Raw genomic sequence first — 17,030 nt, 5'->3', positions numbered from 1 at the left:
GAAGTAATTCCAATCGTCTTCACCTCCAAGACAATGAACTCATCTCTGAAAACTACGTTTTTTCCAACTATAACCAGTACAGAAGTTAAAATCTTATAGGTTGTTAGGTTGCGTCTTGTTTCTTCAAATGATCACCGCTTCGACCCCTGTGCTGCGATCTTCTTCAGGAACTTGCGGTGTCCACTGTAGATTGGGCACCAATACTCCCCATCCCAAATGAAGGTCCTGACTCACCCTTTACTTGCCTACCTCGCATCCCACTCACATAACACCTGTATCCCACCTATTGATTCTTTTCCACAGAGTCGTCCCGCTTTCCTTTCCAACATCCTCTCCAATACTTTCCCTGTTTCAGTTCCTATTAAAACACAGACTCCAGGAGCTTTCATTACATTCTCCAATACTTCCCCTATTACAGTTTCTGTTCACAGTTACATCACCCTCTTAATGCAGAGACTGTACATTTCACCATCATCATCTTGTCTTAGTACTGAAATCAACTGTTTTAACCCCTTAAATCATTTTATAATAAGTTTGAAAATTATGTAATCAAAAGGCTGAAGAGGGGCTGTTGGGCAGCTAGCTGTTCACCCCCAGTAGGGAGAATGTAAATAATAGTTGACTTAGAAAACAGCCAAGCAGTCTCCCTGATGAAGTCTGCCTGCAATGGCAGCAGTAAAGTCAGTAGTTTTGTCACACAAGGCGTGGTCTCGCACATCCAGAATAAATTTGCTGAAATGGACTCCGTCCGCAGAAATATCTATAAATATGCACCAGCAGTTCATATCTGATGCACGTCAGACGTTTCTAATATTACGTTTGTCAGATAGTTATTGATGCATTTGTTCCTAATAACTAAGGCTCATCATTGTCAAATACAGGGTGTTTCAAAAATGACCAGTATATTTGAAACGGCAATAAAAACTAAACAAGCAGCGATAGAAATACACCGTTTGTTGCAATATGCTTGGGACAACAGTACATTTTCAGGCGGACAAACTTTCGAAATTACAGTAGTTACAATTTTCAACAACAGATGGCGCTGCAAGTGATGTGAAAGATATAGAAGACAACGCAGTCTGTGGGTGCGCCATTCTGTACATCGTCTTTCTGCTGTAAGCGTGTGCTGTTCACAACGTGCAAGTGTGCTGTAGACAACATGGTTTATTCCTTAGAACAGAGGATTTTTCTGGTGTTGGAATTCCACCGCCTAGAACACAGTGTTGTTGCAACAAGACGAAGTTTTCAACGGAGGTTTAATGTAACCAAAGGACCGAAAAGCGATACAATAAAGGATCTGTTTGAAAATTTTCAACGGACTGGGAACGTGACGGATGAACGTGCTGGAAAGGTAGGGCGACCGCGTACGGCAACCACAGAGGGCAACGCGCAGCTAGTGCAGCAGGTGATCCAACAGCGGCCTCGGGTTTCCGTTCGCCGTGTTGCAGCTGCGGTCCAAATGACGCCAACGTCCACGTATCGTCTCATGCGCCAGAGTTTACACCTCTATCCATACAAAATTCAAACGCGGCAACTCCTCAGCGCCGCTACCATTGCTGCACGAGAGACATTCGCTAACGATATAGTGCACAGGATTGATGACGGCGATATGCATGTCGGCAGCATTTGGTTTGCTGACGAAGCTTATTTTTACCTGGACGGCTTCGTCAATAAACAGAACTGGCGCATATGGGGAACCGAAAAGCCCCATGTTGCAGTCCCATCGTCCCTGCATCCTCAAAAAGTACTGGTCTGGGCCGCCATTTCTTCCAAAGGAATCATTGGCCCATTTTTCAGATCCGAAACGATTGCTGCATCACGCTATCTGGACATTCTTCGTGAATTTGTGGCGGTACAAACTGCCTTAGACGACACTGCGAACACCTCATGGTTTATGCAAGATGGTGCCCGGCCACATCGCACGGCCGACGTCTTTAATTTCCTGAATGAATATTTCGATGATCGTGTGATTGCTTTGGGCTATCCGAAATATACAGGAGGCGGCGTGGATTGGCCTCCCTATTCGCCAGATATGAACCCCTGTGACTTCTTTCTGTGGGGACACTTGAAAGACCAGGTGTACCGCCAGAATCCAGAAACAATTGAACAGCTGAAGCAGTACATCTCATCCGCATGTGAAGCCATTCCGCCAGACACGTTGTCAAAGGTTTCGGGTAATTTCATTCAGAGACTACGCCATATTATTGCTACGCATGGTGGATATGTGGAAAATATCGTACTATAGAGTTTCCCAGACCGCAGCGCCATCTGTGGTTGAAAATTGTAACTACTGTAATTTCGAAAGTTTGTCTGCCTGAAAATGTACTGTTGTCCCAAGCATATTGCAACAAACGGTGTATTTCTATCGCTGCTCGTTTAGTTTTTATTGCCGTTTCAAATATACCGGTCATTTTTGAAACACCATGTATTTGGCTCTACGTTCGATCCTAACGACCTGGACGATAGTCTACTTACGAAAGCCGTGGCTTCCTAATGACGTTCCAAAAAATTTACCATGTGCAAAGTATTATCATTCACACAAGTCGCAAGAATGTTGAAATTAACCAACACATTTATTGGAAAATGTCTTTCCATGGGGTGGGAGGCCTGCTTATTATTCTGTCTCAGCTGTTACCCTGCTGGTCAAAATGTATCACCTACATCACCTGAGATGTGCTGCACTTTATATTTATGTAGAATCAGAGCAGCAGACCACATCACATCACATCTAAGAGGCACCACGAAGGAATTATCCGAACAGTCGATAGATGTGATGTAAATGTACAGACAATCAAATTATTACAAGTTCAGAACAAAACGAATGATTTATTGAAGAGAAAAAGCTTCACAAATTGGGGAAGTCAAGCGGTTATTCGACCTGTCATTGACTGATAGTGCTGATGAATCTCCTCCTGAGCCATATCGTGCTAAATTTTGTCCAACTGGCGCCTTAGATCGTCAAATCCCGAGATAGTTACAGGACCCTACCCATAATGCTTCAGACGTTCTCAACGGGGGAGACCAAGGCAGGATTTGGCAGCACGAAGACAAATAGCAGAAACCCTCCCTGTGTGCGGGAGGGCATTATCTTGATGAAATGTAATGGTTTGTTATGAAAGGCAACGAAACACGGTGTAGACTATTATCAATGTACCACTGTGTTGTAAGGGTGCGGCAGATGACTACCAAAGGGGTCCTGCTAGGAAAAGAAATGGCACCCCATACCTCAGTCCCTAGCCGGCCGGTGTGGCCGAGCAGTTCTAGGCACTTCAATCTGGAACCGCACGACCGCTACGATCGCAGGTTCGAATCCTGCCTCGGGAATGGATGTGTGTGATGTCCTTAGGTTAGTTAGGTTTAAGTAGTTCTAAGTTCTAGGGGACTGATGACCTCATATGTTAAGCCCCATAGTGCTCACTCCCTAGTTCTCGGGTTGTACTGTGGGCAACATTCAAATTGGTATCCCAACTATGTCTGGGGCGTCTCCAGATACGTCTTCGGCCTGAATCTCATAGACTGGAATCGTATTGTCCCCAGTGGTGAGTCCCGCTTCGAACTCAGCCCCGATGACCAGCGAAGACGTGCCTGGAGACGGGCTAGACAGCACTGCTACCTGACAGTATCCCCCCTTTTATTTATTTTATCTTTTTTTTGAGTCGTCAGTCTTCTGCCTGGTTTGATGCGGCCCCGCCACGAATTTCTCTCCTGTGCCAACCTCTTCGTCTCACAGGAGCATTTCAACCTACTTCCTCAATTACTTGCTGCATGCACTCCAATCTCTGTTTTCCTCTGCAGTTTTTACTCTCTACAGTTCCCTCTAATGAAATGAAAGTAACTTGATGTCTTAACAGATGTTCTATCATCCTGTACCTTCTTCTTTGTCAGTGTTTCCAACATATTCCTTTCCTCTCCGATTCTGCGCAGAGCCGCCTCATTCCTTACCTTGTCAGTCCACCTAATTTTCATCATTCGTCTGTAGCACCACATCTCATATGCTTCGATTCTCTTCTGTTCTGGTTTTCCAACAGTCCATGTTTCACATCCATACAATGCTGTGCTCCAAACGTACCTTCTCAGAAATTTCTTTCTCAAATTAAGGCCTATGTTTGATACTAGTAGACTTGTCTTGGCCAGGAATGCCCTTTTTGCCAGTGCTAGTCTGCTTTGGATGTCCTCCTTGCTCCGTCCGACATTGGTTATTTTGCTGTCTATGTAGCATAATTCCTTAACTTCATCTACTTCGTGAACATCAATGCTGATGTTAAGCTCCGCGCTTTTCTCATTTCTGCTACTTCTCATTACTTTCTTCGATTTACTCTCAATTCATGTTCTCTACTCATTAGACTGTTCATTCCATCCTGTAATTCTTCTACCCTTTCACTCAAGACAGCAATTTCAGCAGCGAATCGTATCATTGATATCCTTTCACCCTGAATTTTGATTTCACTCCTGAACCTTTCTTTTATTTCAATTGTTGCTTCTTCGATGAACAGTTTGAACGGTAGGGGCGAAAGACTACGTCCCTGTCTTACACCATTGTTAATTCGAGCACTTCGTTCTTGATAGTCCACTCTTATTATTCCCTCTTGGCTCTTGTGCATATTGTATATTACACGTCTCTCCCTAAAGGTTACCCTTATTTTTCTCAGGATTTCGAACATCTTGCACCATTTTACATTGACGAAGGCTTTTACCAGGTCGACAAGTCCTATGAACGTGTCTTGATTTCTCTTTGGTTTTGCTTCAGTTATCAACCGCAACGTCAGAATTGCTTCTCTGGTGCCTTTACCTTTCGTAAAGCCAAACCGATCACATCTAACACACTCTCACTTTTCTTTTCCAATCTTTTGTATTTTATTCTTGTAAGCAACTTGGATGCACGAGCTGTTGAGCTGATTGATCGATAATTCTCGTTCTTGTCAGCTCTTTCAGTCTTCGGAATTGTGTGAATGATATTTTTCCGGAAGTCAGATGGTATATCGTCCGACTCAAACATTGCACACACCAACATGAAAAGTGGTTATGTTGCCACTTCCCCCAGTGATTTTAGAAATTCTGATGGAAAGTTATCCAACCCTTCCACCTTATTTGATCCTAAGTCCTACGAAGCTCTCTTATTCTGATTCTGATACTGGATCCCTCATCTCTTCTAAATCGACACCTGTTTCTCTTTCTGTCACATCAGACAAATCTTCCCCTCATAGAGGCCTCCAGTGTACTCTTTCCACCTATCCGTTCTCTCCTCTGCATTTAACTGTGGAATTCCTGTTGTACTCTTAATGTTACCACCCTTGCTTTTAATGTCACCGAAAGTTGTTTTGACTTTCCTATATTCTAAGTCAGTCCTTCCGACAATCATTTCTTTTTCGATTTTTCACATTGTTCATGCAGCCATTTGGTCTTAGCTTCCCCACTTTTCCTATTTATTTGATTCCTCAGCGATTTGTATTTTTGTATTCCTGAATTTCCATGAACATTTTTGTACTTCCATCTTTCATCGATCAACTGAATTATTTCTTCTGTCACCCACGGTTTCTTCGCAGTTACTCTCTCTGTACCTATGTTTCCCTTCCCAACCCGCTATACGGCCCGACAACCTGGATTGATGGTCGGGGGTGCCATTTTATTCAATAGTTTGACCCCTATGGTTCTCAGCCGCGACACCCTTACGTCACAGCGATACGTGGACGATATTCTACGCCCCGTTTTGTTGGCATTCATGGCAAGCTATCCTGAGTTTACATTTCAGCAAGATAGTGCCCACCCGTACACGACGAGACTGTCTACCACTTGTCTTCATGCTTCCTAAACCCTACCTTGGTTTTAAGGTCGCCGGATCACTGCCCTGTTGAGAACGTCTGGAGAATCATGATGAAGGCCCTGCAACCATGTCGCAATTTTGACTATGTAACGCGCAAATTGGACAGAATTTGGCACGATGTCCCTCCGGAGGACATCCAGCAAGTCTATTAAACAATGCCAAGCCGAATAATTGCTTGTATAAGGGTCTGAAAATCTTTCTCGTGGCTGAATCATCCAATTATTTTCAAATTGGAATCATTTGTTTGTCTGTACATGTACATCATATCTACCAATTTTCGTCCCATTCAGATAATTAGTTCGTTGTGCGTCGCTAATTTTTTTCTTAGAGTGTATTTAATAGCTATTTGTACGTAAGTCTTATCAGGAGTGATATAACACTGTAACTGCACCGTCGTTTATGAAAGCGAGGTAAAGGCACGCTTAGAGAAAACATGATCTTTTTCGTTTAAGGCAGCATCCGCTAAGTCGTTTTTGGGTTGGAACAAAGTTGTGGTTAAGTAATTTAAAAGTAATTTGTACGTAGGCCTTATCAGGCGTGTTATAGCACTGTAATAGCTTCGCCATTGGTGAAAGTGAGATATACTCACGCCTGGAAAATAACATCATCACTTACGTTTAAGCCAGTGTCCGATACGTAGTTCTTTGTTCATGGCGGAACAACGTTGTGGCCAACTTTCGTGAGGTATACTGAGGCCTTAAGGTAGGATACCTTTTCTTTCCTCAACTTATTGTGTCAGGAGTAATCTGTGTCGTGCGAATGACTTTCATTGGAGGTTATGCTATGTAGCGTTTGTGTCACTATGGCTAGATGTTTAGGAGGAGGGAAGGAAGGCAGTGAAAACCTGTGGAGGAGGCAGAGAGACCGATCCTTTCCGATCGGAGTGCCCTGCTTAATGTCGCTATTCGCAGGGTGAATTACTTGCCCTCACTCCATAAAACATGGAGGCGAACTTGGGGACACCTGGTCACAATATTGTGAAGGACTATAGGTCATTAGATTTCTTGTTCTTGTCAGCGAGATAATAATGACGAACCATATCTTACGTCACCAGGTTTCAAACGGGATGTCTCAGTAGAGAGCATAGTTGTATTAGTGTCCTTTAATGACCTTAGGTACGAATAAGGACTGCCTGGGCTTCGAATGTGTCGGGAGGAGGATGTGGAAAACTAAGTTACTGTCGGAAAAAGCAACAGGGAGCCATAAAAAGCAGCCCTGACTAAGCCATAGATTGTACATGAAATTCTTTTACAATCTCAAATGCAAACTGCAACGAGGATGTCGGTTAATAAAAATGGATTCATTTAACTGGCAAAAATCGTTTATGAATTACAGTGGTTGGTAGCCAAGCCTGCTTGTTGGGCCATTGTATTTGGCTACGAACGGCACTCGTACAGAGTCCCCAGTACGTTGCAAGTGCCAGTCATGGTCAGGCGAGTGTTCTGTGTTGCTGTTCTTGCATTATGACAGAGACAAGTAAATTCGAACTTGGGCACATTGCTGGTGTTCGAATGATGGACGCTTCAGTAAGTAAGATAGCGGAAGTGTTTGGTCTTTAAAGTGTCAGCGTATAGAAGACCTACACCACATACAGGGAAAGTAGAAAAAAAAATCATCTGGTAAATCACAACGCGAAAGAAAGCTTGTGTTGAGTGATTGTGACGGCTAGTCATTGAAGAGAATCGTGACGAAAAGTAAAAGGACAACAGCTGCAAAGGCCACTACGGAGCCGGCTGGTGTGGCCGAGTGGTTCTAGGCACTTCAGTCTGGAACCACGCCACCGCTACGGTCACAGGTTCGAATCCTGCCTCGGGCATGGATGTGTGTGATGTCCTTAGGTTATTTAGGTTTAAGTAGTTCTAAGTTCTAGGGGACTGATGACCTCAGATGTTAAGTTCCATAGTGCTCAGAGCCATTTGAACCATTTTGAGCCGCTACGGAACAGAATATCGCACTCGCTCACCCTGTCAGCGCCAAAACAATACGAAGGCTCCATAAGCAGAGAACTGCAGGGCGAGCTGAAATTCCAAAACCACTCAACAGCGATACAAATCCCCCCACCCTCCCAAAAAATTGTTCTGAAGCCATAAAACCTGGAATGGAGAAATGGTACGAAATCATCTGATAGAATGAGTTTTGTGTCACACTGATTCCAACTTCTCGCCGAGCTTACGTCCGAAAGTGAAGTATGGTAGGGGTTCGATGATGATTGGGGCAGTCATACTGTAGGATTGTAGGTTTCCACGGGCCCCATGACTGCCCTACATTATGCCAAGGATTATGCCATTACTGCCAAAGATTATGTGACACTCTTGGATGGTCAGACCCATCCCACTGTGCGATGTTTGTTCCCCAATGGTGAAGCTGTGTTCCAAGACGACAGGGCACCTGTTTACACAGCTGGCATCGTCCAGGACTGGTTTTGTGAGCACCAGGATGACCCTGCCATCTCTACTGGCCACCCCAGTCACCATATCTCAATATTATTCAGCCTTTGTGGTCGACTTTGGAGATAATGGTGCGTGATCGCTATCCACCTCCTTCGTCGTCACTTGAACCTGCCACTATTTTGCAGGAAGAATGGTATAAGATTTTTTTTAGGATAAAATTCAATCATCAGTTGCAAATAAATTTTTATTGTGCCTTACTGATTCCGGAAAACTAATTTGTCATCTTTGAAAGCTTACAAAACAGGGATATTATAAACCTTGACGCCTTGGCTACAAAAAAATGGTTCAAATGGCTCTGAGGTCATCAGTCGCCTAGAACTAATTAAAGCCAACTGACCTAAGGACATCACACACATCCATGCCCGAGGCAGGATTCGAACCTGCGACCGTAGCTGTCGCTCGGCTCCAGACTGTAGCGCCTAGAACCGCACGGCCAATCCGGCCGGCCCTTGGCTACACATTTATATGAAGTGTAAAAAGTAACAGAAACGTAATAAGTATTGGTTTAGCAGATGCCAATATCTTCTTCGTAGAAGCATAATGCCATGGTATATTCAGAAATGTAAGTAATGTATCCGATTATTTTAACCACTGATCGACAGTTTACAGCAACTGAATCGTATCTATGTGTCTCTTGTGCTAGCGCCAAGGAACGTATATAAAAGTACACATAAAAGATATAACCAACAAGATACGTAAAGAAGTTGTATGTAATACATTTTAAGAACATACACATAGTTCTAATATATAAATGAAATGGGCTAAATTTCACATTCTATAAGAGATGATACGCAATCAAAATAGTGTAAGTTTTTTTAAAAAAATGGTTCAAATGGCTCTGACCATTATGGGACTTAACATCGGAGGTCATCAGTCCCCTAGAACTTAGAACTACTTAAACCTAACTAACATAAGGACGTCACACACATCCATGCCCGAGGCAGGATTCGAACCTGCGACCGTAGCAGTCGCGCGGTTCCGGACTGTATCGCCTAGAACCGCTCGGCCACACCGGCCGGCCAAGTTTTTTAATCTTTTGAATTTAGGTAGTAATGTTACGCCTATATATTTCAAATTCTTCTAAATGATTCATTTTGTAACCCCTGTCAACGATATGTAAAATTTCCATGTTAAGCAAAGATGGAAAAGGAAGTGTGTGTTTCTCTGTTTTGACATGTTCTGCAAAATTTGACTTATATGAATTCTCGCTGTCTTTGTTGAGCAAGTGCTCAGAAAAGCGTGTCTTAAATCCCCTCCCTGTCTTTCCTATATAAAAACTCTGACATATATATCATAAAACTCTCTTTAAAACCCTACTGGACCTGTAATTATCCTTTTCGAGAAGACTGGAAGTTTTTTTTAATGCCAACGGTTTTCCCGGCGTGTATTAGGCATAGTAATGTGTTATGTTTTTGATGTTTTCAAATTTTTGTCTCCCCTACCCCCTGTATATAAATATAATGCTACAGAGAAACCTGTTACTGTTTTGGTTTCTTTTTTTTTTTTTTTTTTTTTTTTGTCTTCCATTACCGATTTCAAGTGGACGCAACCTTCATCTTCAGAACATTGTATAGCATTACGATCTTAGATTCGGTGAGAGCTGTGCGTGTAGAAAAAATAAATGCTAACATATTTACGAAATAAAAAAATCGCGAAAAAAGAATTCACATTCTACAAAAATGGTAGCTGGTTTGTAATACGCACGGTGAATATAGGAGATTCTTAGCCCTATTCAAGCAGTACACTTAATTCACGTGACCGAATTGTCGTAAGGCACAGTTTTTTTTACTCTTGGTGACAGGTTTCAGCCACTTAAATGGTAACTCTGGCGCACTTCGTATCGCAGACCGCAGAGAAACTCGCTGTTAAGCCATAAGCAATGACTGCTCACGCGGTCTGCGGTGTCGTTCTGTGGGATACTAACAAGTGCCTATGTCCGCAGGTGCAATGACGAAAACACACCAGCTGAGCCTGCTGATGATCATCCTGTGCGCCCTCTGCCTGGCCATCGGGAGCGCCAAGGGGCAGAAGAGAGTCGACTGCAGGTCAGTTTCGTTACTGTCTTACCTCGAGGCTGCCTGTCCTCATCTTATACTCTTTATATTCCTAATTCGTTTGAAAAATCATTCGAGAACAATTGCTTTCGTTCTCGATCCTAATGTTACCTATAAAAAGGGCACAAAATTTTGAACAGTAACATGAAGGAAGCGATTATCTCAAATGTCAAATGAGAGTAAGGCGTCTCCTACCAGAGGAAGTTTTCACACACGTAGCTACACCCGAGAAATATAAAAAACGAAGCACTGTTTCAAAATTTTTTAATATCAAAATGCCCTCCCTACGTTGTAGATAAATGGAAAAAAAATCGTAAAGTGTACATATATTAGGCATACTGCTAACCAAGATCAGAGTGGCCAACTTGTAGATAAAATTCTTTTATTTTTCAGTCTCAGGTCGCGCAACTGTTGTCATAACCGGTTTCATTCGCACACAAAGTCATCAGACTATCTGTTTGGAAAGAAAAAAGAACAAGGTAAAATGCTAAGGAAATAAATTACAAAGTAAAGTGAATTTCTGAATACAGCTGGAAACATTTGAATACGTTACATAGGAGCTCGTCAGAGTAAAACTGGACAGGGCAGGAGAGGTGCTCGCAGTATAAATGTGTAAATGCTCTTTGATTGGTCCACCTGAGGACAACGGTTAACTGCTTAACAGAATAAAGCTTTTTACTCTTCACTTTTAAACATAATGTTAAACATATTTACAATATAAAATTTATTGTAATATAATATACCGTTTCCAAAGAAGCATGTGACTCACAAGAGTTTGAAAAAAATAATTATTTTGTTTTAAGCTTGATTCTAAATTGTTTTTGAGGAAATTTATCAGTGTTACAAAGTGATAATTTTAAATTTCAGTCATTAAAGTATTCGAAAAGTTCAGAAAATACAAAAACACATTCAAATAAAGTTCTGCATCACCCCTTTATTCCGAAATTCATGGCACAGAAAAAATGGCTTTGAGGCATGCGTTTGTATACATTTTCAATGTGTCCAGTTCTCTAAATATAACGACTGAATCGTCTGTTTCGCATGGGGCTTTTTCACAGTACTCCTGGGCAACGTCGGTACGTGACGGAACGCTCCCTTGCTTGGATACAGGTTTGAAACCGTCTTGAAAATCATAAACGAGAACATCAAGTTATCTCTGGTCCAAGCTGCCCACTGCTCAACGGCAGTTCTGCGTGCAGATTACGTAATAGTTGTCGACGCCTATAAAAAGGTCGTTTCAATCGATCCAGCACATGTTTAAATGGGTTCACGCCTGGGGAACAGGCAGGCCACTCCGCCCTCTAGAACCTAGCATCCTGAAGGAACATTACACAAGAACAGCGCGATAATAATGTCTATTATCATTCCTCAAGATAAAACTGTCGTCAAAATACTAGCGATAAGGTCGCACTATCGGTTGCAGAATCTCGTCCCTGTAACGTAAATTAGCGAGCTTGCCCTCAACTACCACCTGATATACACGGTGGTCCCATGTAATGCCACCCCCAAATCGTCACTCCACGACCATTTCGTTGCACATGTGGAACAATGTATTTGAAGTGTTCAATATTGTCTTGTTGCTCCAAACACACTGTCTGCGTTTATCACAGTATTAACAATCCGAGTTATCACCCATAAACAACACCGGACGCCAATCCTGGGGTGTCCATTCTGCATGATTCCTTGCCCATCCGTTACAGAATCCATGGTGTAGAGGTGCGTGATGTGGTGCTCGCCATGGTCCCGAGAACGGAGATTCGCAACATCAATCGTCTCCCAAGAGTTTGATTCGATACATGACGTTCTTTAGCCTCTTCGAAGGCCAAATTCACTCCTGCAGCGCTCAGTCCACGGTTCCTTCCATTCAAAAGTCGTGCACCTGTCGAACGTGGAAGACCTGTCCGGCTTAAGTCATCAACACTGTCAATTGGAACCGATTCCATGTCCTCACCACATCACATCACTTTGACTCCGGTGCCCACGTCGAGCAGTTTCCCTTGCTTACAAGCCTTCTACGCATAACGCGATGGGCGTCCAATCATTGGTCGCTATTGTCCTCCGTGACAGTCGATTTTCACTCTACTGTTCCACAAACGTGTCTAATGAAAGCAAACTGGTGCTTTGCTTCCAACAACCGATTCAAGTGCGGCCCGCAGGTAGAGCTGGTGAAAATTGTGTGTATGTTTACAAATAACACCAGGGGTTACCTTCTGATCGGTACATTGGCAGTCACGATAAAAGCACACCTGCGCGACATATCAAGATGAGCAACACATCTGTCGACGCTGCCAATCCTTTGGTTGTTCACCATTGGTATCTGAATGATCAGCGCGACGGAATGTCATATCTAACGGCCCGGGTTCCATTCCCAGCTGGGTCGGAGATTTTCTCCGCTCAGGGACTGGGTGTAGTCCTTATCATCATCATTTCATCCCCATCGACACTCAAGTCGCCGAAGTGGCGTCAACTCGAAAGACTTGCACCAGGAAAACGGTCTACCCAATGGGAGGCCCTAGCCACACGGCATTTCTATTTCCATCGTTTGATTTCGTTATCCAGAAGAGATCTTTGTCGTTCACTTTGCGCGCGATAACAGCAACATGCATACATAAAACTTGACTAAACAGACATCTAGAAATATCGGCGCAGGAACGACCTGCAAAGCCTCCAGACAAACTCGGTCAAGTATATCGGAACAATGATGGTCCGGGACTGGAAACTGCTCCAGTAACGTACTCAGGAGACTCTTCGGAATCAAGTTTTTTGCATGTTGGAGAGCATTAACTGGAGTGACATATTTGTAGCTCCCTCGTCTTCTCTAACTATCGTAGACTCAACAAAACATTGGATACATTTATGGTGGATTTTCACTAAAGATAAAAGAAGCAACTTTTATTTTAAATTTCATCAATTATAAATTTCTTTCTTGTCTCTGTTCGCAAAAGGAAGCAGTTTTTCACACATCCCAAGAACCACAACAGTTCTAGATCATAAGAATTCGTTGTTCTCATACGAATAGAAAAAACTGTGTAATTTATTTTCAGTTTCCCAAAACAGAAGACCCATTGTTTTTAAGATCGTATTTCGCTATACTTTTCAATAATAAAGAAAACATTGCACAGTTAAGTCTTGCTTTTACTTTATCATTACAGTTTTCATTTCAATATAATGAGTGAATACTTGTCCAGTATGTAACACAAGAATTTAATTTCTGAAGATAAATCCAGCAACCAATCACATTAAGTGTTGTTTACAGCAAAACTGTTATTAATTTCGAGGGCTTGTGAGTATAATGTCCTCCCCTACCTCAATGGCATTAGAATATTAAAAGAATTGTTTACATGATGCGAATATGAGGCTTCATTTATCAAGTATGTTATCACGTTGTTATTTTGAACGCGACATGTCATTTTATGATATCTGCGAATGTAAAGGAACAGTACGTGAAATTCATTGATGTGCAGGGTGGGCGGCTATTCTTGAATAAACGAGGGCAGAACATCATTTAAATAGACATATTTTGCGTTTGGGTAGCAACACAGAAACAATCAGGTATCTACTGACTCAATAATAAACGTGATGACATACGTATTTCTTGGCCACAGAGAAACACAGAGGCCTCCAAGATGGGGATCGTAACTGACAAAAGAGGCTTTCAGTCTCCTGATACTAGGTTGCTAGAATGGCTACTTTAACAACTAGATATTACTATTTTTCATAGATAGTATTCACTGTCCTTGATGTTTGTTGCTTGGAAGGTTAGTTGTAGTAGTCTAAGAAGATACATGTGGAGTACATGTTGACTTTTGTAACTGTTAATCTCTTGTTCCTCAGGATGTACCCGTTCGCACCCATCTGCCGAGGGATAATGACGAAGAAGAGGGATGTGGACAGCACCGGTGTAGCATCTCCCACGATCCAGTGAGTACTCCTTGGGCCGCCCTGATTACTTCGCTGCAACCACTCTGGTTTTTCTTCACAACAGCTAAATGCTGATGTGAAGCCAGTACTTTCACACAAACGAATTTACATGTGATAGTTGTGTTCAAGTACATATAAAAAAAGAAATTAAGCTCTGTGATTGTGATATAATTGTAGGCATGTGCACTCGACATTTCGTAAGTTGCACGTTGCAAACTTATGGGTGTACTTAAAGCAACATTAGCATTCGAACATCGATTAAGTCAACATACAGATCCACAATTTTTATGGAACAATCGTGAGGTTCAGATCATAAAAAAATGGTTCAAATGGCTCTGAGCACTATGGGACTTAACTTCTGAGGTCATCAGTCCCCTAGAACTTAGAACTACTTAAACCTAACTAACCTAAGGACATCACACACATCCATGCCCGAGGCAGGATTTGAACCTGCGACCGTAGCAGCAGCGCGGTTCCGGACTGAAGCGCCTAGAACCGCTCGGCCACCCCGGCCGGCTCAGATCATAAAAGGAAGTGACACTAACCTGCGCAACGATATACATAAATAGTGCACGAGCACTGGATAGATTAAATATTGATGCCAAATAATGATATTTCTTTGGATCAATCAAAATAAGTGATTATGAATGAAAATAAAATTTCATTCTTCTCACAGTACGCACTGAAGAGCCAAAGAAACTAGTACACCTGCCTAAATTCGTATAGGGCCCCCGCGACCACGCAGAAGTGCCACAACACGACGTGGCATGGACTCGACTAATATCTGAAGCAGTGCTGGAGGGAATTGACACTATGAATCCTGCAGGGCTGTCCACAAATCCGTAAGAGCAGGAAGGCGTGGAAATGTCTTCTGAACAGCACGTTGCAAGATATCCCACATATGCTCAATAATGTTCATCTCTGGGGTGTTTGGTAGCCAGGGGAAGTGTTTAAACTTATAAGAGTGTTCCTGGAGCCACTCTGTAGCAAATCTGGATGTGTGGGGTGTCGCGTTGTCCTGTTGGAATTGCCTGAGTCCGTCGGAATGCACAATGGACATGAATGGATGTAGATGATCAGACAGGATGCTTACGTACGTGTCATCTGTCAGAGTCGTATCTAGACGTATGACGATTCCCATATCACTCCAACTCTACACGCCCCACACCATTACAGAGCCCCAACTAGCTTAAACAGCCCCCTGCTGACATGCAGGGTCCATAGATTGTCTCCATACCTGTACATGTCCATCCTCCGACCAGGCAACATGTTTCCAGTCATCAACAGTCCAATGTCGATGTTGACGGACCCAGGCGAGGAGTAAAGCTTTGTGTTGAGCAGTCATCAAGGGTGCAAGAGTGGGCCTTCGGCTTCGAAAGCCCATATCGATGATGTTTCGTTGAATGGTTCACATGCTGACAGTTGCTGATGGCCCAGCATTGAAATCTGCTGCAATTTGCAGTAGGGTTACGCTTCTGTCACGTTGAACGATTCTCTTCAGTTGTCGTTGGTCCCGTCCTTGCAGGATTTTTTTCCGGCCGCAGCGATGTCGGAGATTTGACTTTTACCGGATTCCTGATATTCACGGTACACTCGCGAAATAGTCAGGCAGAAAAATCCCCACTTCATCGTTACCTCGGAGATAGTGTGTCCCAACGCTAGTGCGCCGACTATAACACCACTTTCAAACTCACTTAAATCTTGATAACCTGTCATGTAGCAGCAGTAACCGATCGAAGATCAGCGCCAGACACTGGTTGTCTTGTATAGGCGTTGCCGACCGCAGCGCCATATTCTGCCTGTTTATATGTCTCTCTATTCGAATATGTATGCCTACATCAGTTTCTTTGGCGCTTCGGTGTATTTATATTCAGATACGAAATGCAATTAGTGTTTCTCTTAAATTTTAGCTAAATTTTCCAAACTTGTAAATATAGGTGATATATACGACTAAGTGAAATTGTTGCATCAGTGCGACAAAACACAACCACGAACTGGATATACTTCTATTAACCCTCGAAACGCGGGAGTCAGCATGTGCCAGCAGCACAGTCTGTACTATCGGATATTGATGCATCGCAACTGCCTCTGTGCCACTATAATTAATGGAATAAACTAAAAAATGAAAAGAATTTGTAACAAAAGTGTATTGTCCAAGGCCTCGCCGAGATGGGCACACCAGTTCCCGACAGCTCACCGAAATGAACTACCTTCTGATGTGGCCAGTGGGCTTCTTGGATGGGTACCAGCCGGTTACGCCGCACGCTGTTGACACTTTCCATTTTTCCTTTATGGGAGATGTGACAGGAGGTGTTTTGGCGTTAAGTTCCTGATCACCAGACTTGCCGCCAATGTCCCGGATTAAATTCGAAAGTTCTCCGCAGTGTCTCACGAAGTGAGGGCACACAACACTGTTGATGGTGATCGTCCATCGGATGGAACGTTATGCTCGGCGGCCCTCTTGGTGCTCTTCAAGAGGAGTAGTCTATTTGCCGACACAGGTCTCATCCTATGCCTTCTCTCCTCATATCCACAAGAACATGACACTACACTACACACGCACCCATTACAGTCACCTACACTTAACAGACGTTTACATACACATCTCTCATACAAGGAGAAGAAAAGTTACCTGCGGGCGCGATGGATAAGGAAAACCTTTCCAATTAGGCGGCTGACGTTCCCTTCTGGGTGTCCTAGTCATTCATGCCACACGACTTTACTTTATTGTAATATTTGAAATTGAATGAAGCATTAACTCTTTCGAAGCTAGTAAATTCTTCC

The 17,030-nt window shown here is 43.0% G+C and overlaps 1 protein-coding gene across 1 annotated transcript in view; it reads left to right on the top strand.

Annotated features, from left to right (window-relative positions):
* LOC126176746 (uncharacterized) overlaps positions 1-17,030 on the top strand; it is a 331,084-nt gene that overhangs the window by 239,630 nt on the left and 74,424 nt on the right. The window contains exons 2-3 of the mRNA XM_049923915.1: positions 10,214-10,316; positions 14,160-14,246. Of these exons, the coding sequence (XP_049779872.1) occupies positions 10,219-10,316; positions 14,160-14,246 (185 nt within the window). The 5' untranslated portion in view covers positions 10,214-10,218. The remainder of the gene's footprint in view (positions 1-10,213; positions 10,317-14,159; positions 14,247-17,030) is intronic.

Source organism: Schistocerca cancellata, chromosome 3, assembly GCF_023864275.1.
Source record: "Schistocerca cancellata isolate TAMUIC-IGC-003103 chromosome 3, iqSchCanc2.1, whole genome shotgun sequence".
In the NCBI taxonomy this organism is placed as follows: Eukaryota; Metazoa; Arthropoda; class Insecta; order Orthoptera; family Acrididae; genus Schistocerca; species Schistocerca cancellata.
This window is presented reverse-complemented; position numbering and strand designations above follow the sequence as displayed.